Source organism: Trichoderma gamsii (assembly GCF_001481775.2).
Source record: "Trichoderma gamsii strain T6085 chromosome Unknown Scaffold_14.2, whole genome shotgun sequence".
In the NCBI taxonomy this organism is placed as follows: domain Eukaryota; kingdom Fungi; phylum Ascomycota; class Sordariomycetes; order Hypocreales; family Hypocreaceae; genus Trichoderma; species Trichoderma gamsii.
The window spans coordinates 696,454-710,426 of NW_020171351.1; the positions used below are offsets into that span (position 1 = coordinate 696,454).

General features: G+C 48.5%; 1 protein-coding gene across 1 annotated transcript in view; it reads right to left on the minus strand.

Annotated features, from left to right (window-relative positions):
- Window positions 1-13,973, minus strand: part of TGAM01_v204898 (hypothetical protein) — a gene marked incomplete at both ends in the record, with an annotated part of 66,319 nt that overhangs the window by 12,588 nt on the left and 39,758 nt on the right. Inside the window, one exon of the mRNA XM_024549532.1 lies at window positions 39-13,909. Within this exon, the coding sequence (XP_024405762.1) occupies window positions 39-13,909 (13,871 nt within the window). The remainder of the gene's footprint in view (window positions 1-38; window positions 13,910-13,973) is intronic.

Here is a 13,973-nt window from a genome sequence, read left to right on the forward strand (position 1 = left end):
GTGTCTTGTAGTGTCCGATACGAGTGCCACCTTCGAACAGGTCTGTGAAATAACCTGACGAATGCGCTGCTGGGGATGAGATGGATCAAGAGGAACCCATACAGCACCAGCTTTGTTAACCGCGAGAATAGATACCCAGTACCAAGCTGACTTTTCGAAGCAGACGTGGATGAGGTCCTCGACTTGGACATTATAGTCAGCAATCAGATGGTGAGCTAGAGTGTTAGCTAACTCATTAAGCTGTCCATAAGTCAATTGACCATCCCACGCCCAGATGGCTGGCGAAGTAGGAGCCTCTTTAGCACGCGCTTCAATAAGATGATGAACGCAGGTGTCCATAAATTCGGGGATCTCTTGATTGAACTCTGTGGCACGTTGAAGATCCCAATCGGAAGCAACAGTCAGATCTTCAAGGGTAAGGTTTTCGCCCATGAATAGCTGGGAAGCCACATGATTGAATTGATGGCACATGGCCTCCATAGCTGATTCAGAGACTACAGCAGAGTCAAAGGTGATAAACAGCTCAATGAAATCATTGAACAAGTGGCCTTGGATAACAAGAGGGTAAGAGAAATACCCTTGCATCGATTCCTCGGCAGAACTACCTTCAATAGCAGCAGGCATCAGAAGATCGTCCCCAACAGCTTCAGTCTCAGCAGACATAGTTTTGCTCCGGGAATCCAGGTGTGTTCTAGGTTGCACAACCAATAGGCTCGTGAAATCGCATGCTTCTTTCATGTCGGGATGAATCTTTCCAATGTTTGACAAGCCATATTGCTCATATGGAACCATTTCATGAGCTTGATTTTGGACAGCATGGAGGTATTTGCCTATTGTCTGTTTCTGATCAAGACGTACACGCACAGGAACAGTAGCGACTACAGGGCCCGGCATGTCCATGAGACCAGAAACCGGAGCTTGTCTGCCTGAAATCGATGTACCGAAAGTGATGTCGTCAGTATCACAATAGCGAGCAAGCACAATTGCCCAGGTGGCTCGCATAATAGTAGCCTTTGTTATCGAAGGGTCGGCTGAGGCGGGGACTTGGATGGTCTTGCTGATCAGTCGAGTGGCGCCCTCTGGTGCAGAGACTGGTGCAGCTGGAGGATAAGAAGCCTTTTTGGCGCCTTGCAGTTTCTGGTTCCAGTAATTGGCGGCATCGACATCGTTTATGCCTGTAAGATAGTGTATGAAAGCCGAATATGGCCTCAAAACGGGCAATTCTAGATTGTGGTATGCGTTCTGGAAAGTAGTCATGATGAGACGGACGGTCCAGCCATCATGAACTGCGTGATGCACAGTCCAGAAGAAGTAGTCGGTTCCGTCATCATGAATTAAAGACAGCCGAGAGAGACGAGAGCCATAGGTCATTTCAGTGCCCTGGATGGCTTGTCTAGCGGCGCGTGCATTTACATGATTCTGAGGCCACCCACTGGCGTCTTCCTTAACAACTATTTGAACGCACTTTCCATCGAGTAAAACGATTCTAGTGCGCATAGTAGGGCACAAGGCAATGGTGTTTTCCCAGGCTGCTTTGAAGCGACTGATGTCCACGTTCTTTGACAGGCGATAGGCGTATTTGGCAATATACGAACCCGGCTGTTTTACAGAAAGAGCCATCATTCCCTCTTGGAACATGGTTGTAGGATAGGCATCCTCCACTTCCTCGTTGGCGGCCAGGCTGCAGAGGCTTCGAACGTCGTCACCAAGAGCAAGCTGGCGTATGGAAGTATCAAGCATGCAGAATGGGGTGGCATCAAAGTCAGAGGCTTGCTCATGTTCTGCAATATCACGAGCTTTGCTGGCAACGGCGGATAGGCGAGGGTCGTCAAAGATGTCTTTTACAGCCAGCATGACGCCTAATTCGCGAGCCGCGCTGACCATGTGAATTGCAGTAATGGAATCGCCACCTAGGCTTAGGAAGCTATCGTCACAGCCAATTGACTCAATGGATATTCCAAGCAGTTTAGACCATAGCTTCTGTAAAAAGACCTCTCTAGGTGTTTCTGGTGAACGCTTCTTGCTATTGAGGAGAGAGTACTGCGCAATCTGATCCTTATTTAGACTGCTAGTAAGTTTCTTGAGTGTATTGCGATCAAGCTTTGTCGAGGTGATGAAGGGCATGTAACTGCAGAGGATGAACATTGTAGGAATCATATAGCGCGGCAGAGAAATGCTTAGTTGGCCAATGACGACTGCTAGATGGGACTGTAAATCTGCATCAAGCGGGAGGAATGGCCCATCTGAATTGGCATCGGTAATTCCCACGGTTCGAGCCTCATCACTGGGACAGAAATATGCAACAAGATTCGTGCCATTTTCGCCTTTGTATACGTCAATGGCGACTTGTCGTGCTCCAGTAAGTGCTTGTTGAACATGATACTGAACTTCTCCCAACTCCACGCGCAAGCCGCGTATCTTGATTTGCGTATCCTTACGAGTAGAAAACTCGATTGTGCCATCTGAGTTATAGTAGCAAAGATCTCCCGACTTGTAAAATTTGTTCCAGTGCTTGGAATCAGGGCGAGAACGAAGGGCCCATTGAGGAATATCATCTATAACAGAAGCTTGAGTTCGTTCGGGATCTGCGAGATACTCTTGTAACAAGGTTGGCCCTTGAATGACAACCTCTCCTAGTGTTCCAATAGGGGCCAAGCGATCAGGATGCTCTGGCTCGACGATCCAACAGAAGCCACCAACGGGTTTACCAATCGTAAGAGGTGATTCGTTGACTGATTGCCACTCGTGGAGGGTTGAGAATACACAGGTCTCAGCTGGCCCCCATCCGTTAATAAGGCGGACATTACCGAACCAAGTGGCGAGAACGTCTCGAGGGACAGCCTCGCCAGCTAGTAGAATAAGCTCAAGGCTTGGAACCTCTGACGGGCTTATCGTGCGGATAAACGAAGGTGTAAAGAAGGCCCAGTTGACGTCTGTCTCTTGAATGAACTGTACAAGCCCATTCATGCGAGTGTAATCCGATGGTATACACAAACATGCACCAGTAATTAAGGGTGCAATAATCTCACCAATGGAAAGATCGAATACGAAAGCCGCAAATTGCAACATGCGTACATCTGGGGTCAGGCCAAGCCTCTTGACAATAGCGGTTTGTGACGTGCATACAGATCTGTGCTGCATAACTAATCCTTTTGGCGTTCCTGTGGATCCAGAGGTGAAAAGTACATAAACAGGGCTTTCCGGAGATACAGTAGTTACTGGACCTTTCTGACTGTAGTTTTTGACCTTGGATAACTCCAAGTCAAGCTTTGAGTTGACAATTACAACAGACTCAACTAAGCCAGCACACAAAGTGCTATTATCGGGTGAAGCCAACGCAACGTTAGCACCTGTCTGAGATACGATTTGCCGAAGCCTCTTCTCTGGATGAGACGGATCCAAAGGAACCCAAGCAGCACCAGCTTTGTTGATTGCGAGAATAGACACAAAGAACCATGCTGACTTTTCAAAGCACACGTGGACCAAGTCTCCAACGTTGAGATTATAAACGGCCACAAGGTGATTGGCAAGGCGATTAGCAGCGCAGTTGAATTCGGCATACGTTAATTTGGCATCCCAGGCGTTAATTGCGACAGCATCGGGGCGGATTTTGGCTTGCGCCTCAATAAGCTCATGGACACATGAGTCGATTATGTCAGGGATTTCGGGGTTGAATTGGAGAGATTGGGTGACGTCCCAGTCTGAAGCGATGGATAGAGACTCAAGGCTTAACTGAGGTTGGGAGACAAGCTGTTCAACAGTATTCTTGAACTGTCGTGAAAGCGCCACAAGTTGTGAATCTGATAGAACACGGGAATCATAAATCAAAACAAGGTTGATAAAGTCATTGTGCAAATGCCCTTGAATCACCAATGGGTAAGAGAAATAGTTTTGCATCGATTCTTCTTTGGCCTCGCCAATAGCGCTGGGTGCAGCCAACAAGGCATCTTCATTGTCATTATCATCGAATATCAAAGTCTGCACGGGCTGAATGACAAGAAGCGATGAAAAGTCACACGCGTCCTTAGCATCAGCACTTAATTTGCCTATACTTTGAAGGCCGAACTGCTCATAGGCGACCATTTGAGTTGCTTGGTCTTGAATACCTTGCAGAAACGTGCCCACAGATTTTTGTCGATCCAAGCGGACTCGAATTGGCACAGTTGCGATAACTGGGCCAGGCATCTCCGTCAGCCCAGAAACAGGGGCCTGTCTACCCGAGATTGTTGTGCCAAAGCAAACATCATCAGTATCACAGTAACGCGCGAGGACCACCGCCCATGCTGCGCGGAGGATAGTCGCTTTAGTAACGCTTGCGCCGTTTGGCGGCAGACTGATGCGGGTTTCCATAAAGCGAGTGACATCGCCCTCATCAGCTGACTCGATGTGAATGGAGGAGGGGAAAGTAGCTTTCTTGACATCATGGAGCTCTCTCATCCAGTACTCACTGGCTTCCTGGTGGCTGATACCCATCGTATACTTGATGAACCTGGCATAGTTCTCGATTTTGGGCTCTCCAATGCCTCTGTAGGCGCTGTGTAGAACACCTAGAATAATGGGCGTTGTCCAGCCATCAAAGACTGCGTGATGAATATTCCACACAAACTGGACGTCCTGACCCTCTTCTTCTATCAGGGCGTAACGACAGAGGCGGGAGCCATAGCTCATTTCTGTCATCGCAGGGGATCGAAGATATGACATGAGAGTTATTCCTTGGGTATTTTCCCAAGCCACATCATTCTTGACGATGGTCTGAATCGTCATGCCGCCAATACTAATTATGCGAGTGCGCATGTTGGCGCAGAGCTCGACGGTTCGTTCCCAGGCGCGCTTGAATCTGCCAACATCGACGTGGGCAGGCAAGCGGTAATGATACTTGGCAATGTAGGAGCCAGGTTGCTTGACCGCCAAAGCCATTAAACCTTCTTGAAGCTTAGAACAGGGGAAGGCATCTTCGACTTCCATGTCTGTTGGCAGTTGGAGCTCGGAGAACCCGCCGAGAACCATGGTTTGTTGATCCCGATCAAGCAGAGAAAATGGATCAATAAACGCCATCTCTTCGGCTTCGCCATCTACATCGATGGCTTTAGCTGCAACAGCAAAGAGTCGCGGGTCGTTGAATATATCATTGATGCTCAAAGAAATGCCATAATCGCGCGCTTTGGAAATAAGCCCAATGGCAGCTATGGAGTCACCTCCAATTTTCAAAAAGTTATCCAGGCGACCAATAGAGGCGGCGGGCATGTTCAAAAGAGTAGCCCAAAGTTCTTGCAGACGGAACTCCATTTCGGTTTCCGGCTGCGTCTTGTCACCGTCAATTAAAGCATATTTCTCAAGTTGCTCTTTAGTCAAAGAAGCGGTGATGTTCAGCAAAAGCTTTCTGTCGAGCTTGCCAGAAGTAACGAGTGGCATAGCATTGCAAGGAATGAATAATGTGGGAACCATATAACCGGGGAGGATAGTATTCAGACGGCTTTGCAGGCTATTGATATTGTCTTTTAGTTCCGCCGTAAACGGCAAGATGATGTCCTGGCTGGTGATATTACCAGTAGCGCTGGAAGGGAGGGTATCATTGTTGAAGCAAACAAAGGAAACGAGATTGGAGCCAGCGTCAGTCTTATGGACGCCGACAGCGGCTTGCTGGATGCCATCGAGGTTCTGGAGAACATGGTACTCGATTTCGCCCAACTCCACTCGCAGGCCACGGATCTTGACCTGTGTGTCCTTGCGGCTATAATACTGAATAGTTCCATCAGAATTATACATTGCCAAATCGCCTGTCTTGTAAAATCGGTTCCAGTGACGAGAGTGGCGATTAGGTGCCCATGCGGGGAGGGACGCGACAGTCGAAGCAGCAGTCTTTTCCTTATCCGAAAGGTACTCGCGGAATAAATTAGGTCCCTGGATAACAACTTCACCAAAAGTGCCTATGGGAGCTAATTTCTGGCAATCTTCAGGGTCAACAAGCCAGCAGTAGCCGCCAACAGGTTGACCAATTGTTAGCTGAGACTCATTAAGAGACTTCCACTCGTGTAATGCGCCAAAGACGCAGGTTTCAGTTGGGCCCCAACCATTGAGTAGACGAAGCTTGCCAAACCATAGCTCCATAACATCGCGACTAACAGCTTCGCCAATAAGAATCAGAAGCTCTAGACAAGGGACTTCCTGGGGATCAATGGTACGGGCAAAGGAAGGGGTAAGCATTGCCCAATTGACACCGGTCTCACGAATGTAGGTTGTAAGAGAGCTCATCTGTGTCTCCCACGATGGAATACACACACAAGCGCCCGAGATTAATGGGGCAATCACTTCCCCAATACATGCGTCAAAGACAAAAGAGGCAAATTGGAGCATGTTCACGCCAGGAGCATAGCCAAGCCTCTTACTAATAGAGGTTTGGCTGCTGCAGAGGGACCCATGTTCCATGACGACGCCCTTGGGGACACCAGTAGATCCGGAGGTGAAAAGGATGTACGCAACGTTATTGCAAGTAACAGTTGTTGTGGGTTTACTGTCGGAAATTTCTGGATCGGAGACAAGCTTGTCGTCAAGATCTCGCGTGACTTCCAGGACATTGGCAACTAGCTCAGCACACTTAGAGGCGTTGGACGCCGAAGTAAGAGCTAAGCAGGAGCCGGTTTGACTGACAACCTGTTGATGGCGCTCAGTTGGGTGTGATGGGTCAAGTGGTATCCAGGCTGCGCCAGCTTTGTTGATTGCCAGGGTTGAGACTATATGCCAAGCCGATTTCTCAAAGCATACATGAACAAAGTCGCCCACATTAACACCCATGGACTGAATCAGATAGTTCGCCAGTCTGTTGGCAGCACGGTCTAACTCAGCGTAGGTAAAGCTGGCATCCCAAGCATTGATAGCTGGAATATCTGGGGTCAGTAGAGTTTGCCGCTCAATCAAAATATGAATGCAATCTTCGACAACAGCAGGCTCATCTTGGTTTGACGCACGCGCGAATTGGAGGTCCCATTCGCTTGCTATAGAGATTGTGGATAGAGAGCTATTCTCTTGACCAAGCAGCTGCGCAACAACGTGTTCAAATTGATGAGAAAGGTTAGTAAGCTGGTACTCAGAAATCAGGTCAACGTCATAAATAAGAACGAGGTTGACATGATCGTCAAGCAGGTGACACTGTAGAACTAAAGGATAATTGAAATAGTTCTCTAGCATCTCATCAGCATGAACATCATCGACGGCTGCAGCACTGAGTAAAGCCTCTTCTTCCCCGTTTCCAGTTGAAGTCATCTGTTGAATAGGCTGTACAACTAACAAACTGGCAAAGTCGCAAGCCTCCTTGGCTTGGGCATTTAGCTTGGAAATATTCTGAAGGCCAAATTGTTCGTAAGCAACCATTTCAGAAGCTTGTGATTGAATGCCGTCTAAAAAGCCACCTAAAGTCTGATTTTGGTCCAGCTTTACGCGAACTGGGACAGTGGCGACTACAAGACCGGGCATTCGTTCAAGGCCGGGAACAGGGGCATGGCGGCCAGAAACCGTAGTTCCAAAGCAAACATCATCAGAATCATTATATCGTGCGAGCACAATAGCCCATGCTGCTCGAAGAACTGAAGCTTTTGTAACGGAGGTATTGGTAGATCGAGGGAATTGAATCGCGCTGTACTTGACGCGAGTTGACGTTTCCGACTTCTTGGCTTTAGCCGCTCCATTAGCAGGAGGGAATACTGCCTTCTTAGCACCGTCTAATTGCTGAGTCCAATAATCACTAGCAGCCACATGATCTAAGTTCTCGAGGTATTTAACGAAACCGGAATATGGGAGGAGTGAAGGAATCTCAGTCCCGTAATAGAAAGCATGGAGGGTGCTCATTATCAATGGCAAAGTCCATCCGTCGAAAATAGTGTGATGGATGTTCCAGGCAAAATAGGCTTCGCCGTCTTGCTGAATAATGGCAAAACGACAAAGGGGAGAACCGTAGCCCATGTGAGAGTTCTCTGTGGACATGACGAACGATCGAACATCTGATGAAGACTGCCAGTGGACGGAATCCTTAATAACAGCCTGGAAAGCTTTGCCGTCAACAAGGACAAACCGCGTTCGGAGAGCTGCACAAGCCTCCACAGTCTGATCCCAAGCGTGCTGAAAGTGTTCTATATCTATGCTTGTAGCAAGACGATATACATGCTTGGCAACATATGACCCCGGTTGCTTGACCGCAAGGACCATCAAACCTTCTTGAAGGCGTGTACATGGATAAGCATCCTCAATGATTGCAGACTCAGAGAGATCACACTGGGATCGCACTTCAGCAAGAACAGCATCCATGTTCGCGGCAGGAATGATGCTAAAAGGCTTGGTCTCGTAAGAAGGCATGATTTCATCAGCATTAGCAGCCTCGGCCATCTGAGATAAGCGAGGATCGTTGAAGATTGTGGCCACCGTGAGACCAATGTTATTCTGCTGGGCTACAGACACTAGCTGGATAGCACTGATAGAATCGCCTCCAATGCGTAAGAAGCTATCGTTCTTACCAATGGATTGAACATCAGTATGTAGGACCTGAGCCCAAAGGTCTCTGAGCTTGAACTCCATGGGCGTAGTTGGTGGCTCATTCTCGCCAACCTTGGGTGCGAAGCGCAGACGATCTTGAGTCGATAAATTTTGAGCGTGAGCAATCAAGGCACGGCGGTTGACCTTACCATTTACTGTCTGCTCAGGCTTACCCTCAAAGACCAAATAAGTTGATGGAATCATGTATGATGGCAGCACCAGACCCAGAGAAGAGTCAACATGAGAAATCACAGCGCGAGCATCATCAGTGGTAGTTTCCATCAAACAGGCGGTAAATTTAGAGGCAGCAGCACCTTCAGTGTACCAAAAGAAGGCAAATAAGTTGTCATGCTCATGCTCGTCCTTGACAATGGCCACTATGGCAGCCATATCCGTTGGTAGAAACTCGTGAATGCGTGTTTCAATCTCACCAAGTTCAACACGCTGACCATGGAGCTTAACCTGGGTATCTTTTCGGCCTACGAAGTCGAAAGTGCCATCAGCGTTGCGTCGAACTAAGTCACCGGTCTTGTAGACCCTCTTATTGTCGGTACCGGGGAGCCAGTCCACGTTTTCCATCCAATTTGAAGCAACTTCAGCGCTCACATTGATATATCCTCGAGCGAGCATGGGACCTTCAATAAGGAGCTCGCCAATGCAACCAACGGGAACCAGTCGCTTGCTGTCACTGGGTTCGACTACCCAAAAGGCCGATGATGTAGGTCTTCCAAGATTAGTTGAAAGGCCAGATCTACCAACAAAAGGGTTCCAAGCACAAATAGATGCTTCAGCGGGACCATAGAGACCGTGTACTTCAGTGTAGCTAATCCAGCGTTCTGCGCATTTCTTGCTAATAGCTTCACCACCCAAACAGAGAACCTTGAGGTGTGGAACGTCGGTGGGCAAAAGAAGATCTGCAACAGTAGGTGTAAGGAACACCCAGTTAGCCTTTGTTGCATTCATAGCACCGGCGAGGTCATTGAGGCGTGCATGGTCTGATGGAATGCAAATAGTTGCGCCTCGCATGAGAGACACAAGGCAGTCAAGGACACCGACATCGAAAGTATAAGCAGAGAATTGGAATACACGTGTGCCCGGTCCGATGTTAAGATCCGTGCCATAAGCATTTCCAGATGAACACAAGCTATTATGCTGAATCACCATACCCTTGGGCTTGCCGGTAGATCCTGAGGTGAATAGGACGACGCTTGCATTGTCTGGTTCTACTGAAGACGTAACCGCTGATACAGGGTCTGAAAGCTCAAGTAGGAGAGCCTCGTCGACAACGAATACGTCGATACCAACATCACGGAGGGAATCTTGGCATGATGGGCTTGCAACTGCCAAAGTTGCCTTTGTATCTTCGACAAGGCCTCGAAGACGAGCAGTCGGTGCGTTGGGGTCAAGAGGAACAAAAGCGCCTCCAGCCATGACAACGGCAACCATGGCAACAACGGCCCATGTAGATTTGGGGAAGCACAGTGGAATGAGAGATTCAGGTCCGACTCCAAGGTCTTGAAGCTTCCATGCCAAACGATTTGCAAGAATACCTAACTCGCCGTAGGTGAGGTTTCCGTCCCAAGATGAGATCGCGGGTTCGTTGGGCTGTGCTTTAATACGGTCGTGTATAAGCCAATGAGTACAAGCCTCGGTAGATGGCTTAAGTCGAGTGGATTCTAGAGCATGCTGGATGTCCCACTTGCCCACAAGATCAATATTATCAAGGTTCCCATCGCCATTATCCAAAAGCTGCTCGACAACGTGGCTAATGTGTTGCGATAAAACAGAGACACGATCCTTAGTCAAGATGTCGGTATTATAGAAGAACCGTTGCGTAATGTGATCATTGAAAGTGTTCATGATGATCACTAGGGGATAGTTGAAGTAATCCTGCATGGCATCTTCCGTATTATTCTGCTCTTCGCTGCCATAGACTAGAATGCTACCCTCTAGCTGATCGTCTGAAACGTTCTGTGCAGGAGGTTGAATGACGAGCAAACTCGAAAAATCGCATGTATCCTTGGCATCTTGGCTCAGCTTAGAGATATTTTGAAGACCAAACTGTTCATAGGGAATCATCTCATGGGCTTGATTTTGAACGCTAGCGAGGAATTGAGCTTTGGTAGCAGTGTGATCCATGCGTATGCGGACGGGAACTGTTGCAATCATCGGACCTGGCATAGTTTCAAGACCAGCAACAGGAGCATGGCGCCCCGAGACAGTCGTTCCGAAGCTCACGTCTTCAGTATCACAATAGCGAGCAAGGACGATGGCCCAAGCAGCCCTCAGAATAGAGGCCCTTGTAATAGTACTTTGGCTGGGCTGTCCAATTTTGATAGTGGATTTGAAGACTCGCGTTGACGATTTCGAGCTAGTGGGAGACTGGCGAGCTGGGAAAGCTGCTCTCTTAGAGCCAGATAATTGTTCGCGCCAGAAGTTGGCAGAAGCAGTACTATCCAGCTCCATGCTATACTTGATGAAACCAGAGTAAGGATACAGCTCTGTAATATCAGCGCCATGGTAGGCGTTGTATAGGGTTGTCAACAAGATACGCATTACCCAGCCGTCGTAGATAGAGTGGTGAGCCGACCACACAAGATATCGGTCATTCTTCTCCGTAAGAATGCCATACCAGCAAAGAGGGGTTCCATAGCCCACAAGCAAGTTTCGAGAGGACTTTGTGACTGAGGCTAGCGTTTCATTCTCCATGGATTGCCACTGATTGTCTTCCTTGAGTAGTAGCTGGATTGGCGTGCCGTTCACCAGAACAATTCTAGTACGCATGTTGCCACACAATCCAATGGTGCGACTCCATGCAGCTCTGAACCGCTCTACGTCGACAAAGGGAGCTACCTTGTAAGTATATGTAGCAACATAAGATCCCGGCTGCTTCACAGTTAATGCCATGAGACCTTCTTGTAGTGAAGTACAAGGGTAGGCATCTTCGATGGTTTGGTCGTTGGAAAGGCCACATGACTTGCGGACGTCACCGCCAAGCACTAGAGCTCGAACTTGCTCATTCAAGAGGCTGAAAGGAGCCGCCGCTTCCTGTTGCTGCTGAGCTGTGTCACAGAGGACCGCTTTAGAAGCCACAGCGAGGAGGCGAGAGTCGCTGAACACGTCTTTAACGAGAATTGATACACCGGCTTCACGAGCCTTTGACACTAGGTGGATTGCAGTGATGGAATCTCCACCGATCTGGAGGAAGCTATCGTCGCGGCCGATGGAATCGACAGGGAGATTGAGGATTTCAGCCCAGATGGCTTGGAGACATATCTCCATTGAAGTCTCGGGGGCGCGCTTTTTACTGTCAATAAGCGAATAGAGTGCTAATTGATCCCGGTCAAGCGAGGTTGTCATTGCCTTTAGCGTTTTTCTGTCTAATTTCGTGGAAGTAATGACTGGCATAAATTTGCAAGGGATAAATAGCGTCGGAATCATATAGCGAGGAAGGTTTACGTTGAGTTCACCAACCATCGCAGTAATGCGAGCCTGAACATTGGACTCAAGGGGTAGGTAGATATCGCTGGCTTTCATGTCCGATGAACCAGGCTGAGAATCGTCGTTAAAGCAGAGATATGAGACCAAATTGGTTCCTGTTTCCGATCTTAGAACATCAACAGCAACTTGGCGAACGCCGTCAAGGCATTCGCGGATATGGTGCTCGACGTCGCCTAATTCAACACGAAGACCACGAATCTTGACCTGCGTGTCCTTGCGGGAAGAGAATTCAATTGTGCCGTCGGGGTTATAGAAACATAAATCTCCTGACTTGTAAAAGCGGCTCCATGGCTGAGAGTCTTGCTTTGGTGCCCAAGCTGGCAATGTGGTGATAATTGCCTCTTTGCTCCTTTGTGGATCAGCGAGATATTCGTGGAGCAAGGTCGGTCCTTGCAGAACGACCTCCCCCAGGCAGCCAATCGGTGCTAGTTTGCTTGAGTCTTCACTGTCAACAATCCAGCAGTGTCCGCCAACAGGCTTGCCGACAGTCAAAGGAGACTCGTCAATAGAGGTCCATTCGTGCAAAGTAGAAAAGACACAAGTCTCAGCTGGGCCCCAGCCATTGATAAGGCGCACCTTACCATACCACATGTTAAGAATATCTCTGCCAACAGCTTCACCGGCTAAAAGTAGCAGCTCAACACTAGGAATATCTTCAGGCTTAAGCGTTCGAACGAACGAAGGCGTAAGGAACGCCCAGTTAACAGCCTTGTCGTGGATGAATTCTTTTAAGCCCGTCAATCTCATCTCTTCTGATGGTACGCATATACAGGCTCCGTGAATGAGCGGTCCTACGATCTCACCAATAGATAAGTCAAAGACGTAGGCGGCAAACTGAAGGATTCTAACATCCTCGGTAAGACGCAGTCTCTGAGCAATAGCAGTTTGGCTTGTGCAGACGGCACGGTGCTGCATGACGAGACCCTTGGGCGTGCCTGTGCTGCCACTGGTGAAGAGCACGTACGCAGCATTACTTGACGGCACATGGATGGTAGGTCCATTGACGCCATCGTATGTCTGTGAGAGTCTATGGATGAGACTGCTGTTGACTTCGATAACGTTCCCAACAATGTCTCTACACAGAGCTGCATTGGTAGGAGATGAAAGTGTCAGTGTGGCCAATGTCTGGCTGGCAACTTGGTGCAGGCGTTGCTTGGGGTGAGAGGGATCAAGGGGAACCCAAGCTGCGCCCGACTTGTTGATCGCGAGGATAGAGACGAAGAACCAAAGCGATTTCTCAAAGCAGACGTGTACCAAGTCATTGGACCTGACGCCTGCCTTGATGATGTGGTGAGCGAGCTTATTTGCAGCGCTGTTAAGCTCGCTATAGCTCATCTCACCATCCCAAGCACACACAGCTGGCACGTTTGGTCGGATGGATGATTGTTTCTCGACAAGATTGTGAATACAAGTATCCATAAGTTCGGGATTCTCAGTATTCCACTTTTTAGCCTGCTCAAGATCCCATTCGCCAGCAACAGCGACAGAACTAATCGGATCATCTGATTCGTGAACCAGCTGCTTGGCAACAGTATCGAATTGATGAGAAAGGGCCTCCATTTCAATCTCTGACAATATTGTAGAGTCATAAGTCAAGAGCAATTCGATGGAGTCATCAAAGACGTGGCCTTGAATAACCAGGGGGTAGGTAAAATAATTCTGCATCAACTGCTCGGCATTTCTAGCCTCAACGGATAGAGCCATCAGTGGTTCAGACAAATCATTGCTACCGATCGAGTCCAGGTGAGTTCGAGGCTGAATAACAAGGAGCGAAGAAAATTCACAGGCGTCCCTTGCATCAACGCTTAGTTTTGTTATATTCTGAAGACCGAATTGTTCAAACGCAATCATATCCGTCGCCTGCGACTGTATTTCGCTGAGGAAGCTAGAAACTGGTTTAGTAGCATCAACGCGCACACGAATTGGAACAGTAGCAACGGCTGGACCTG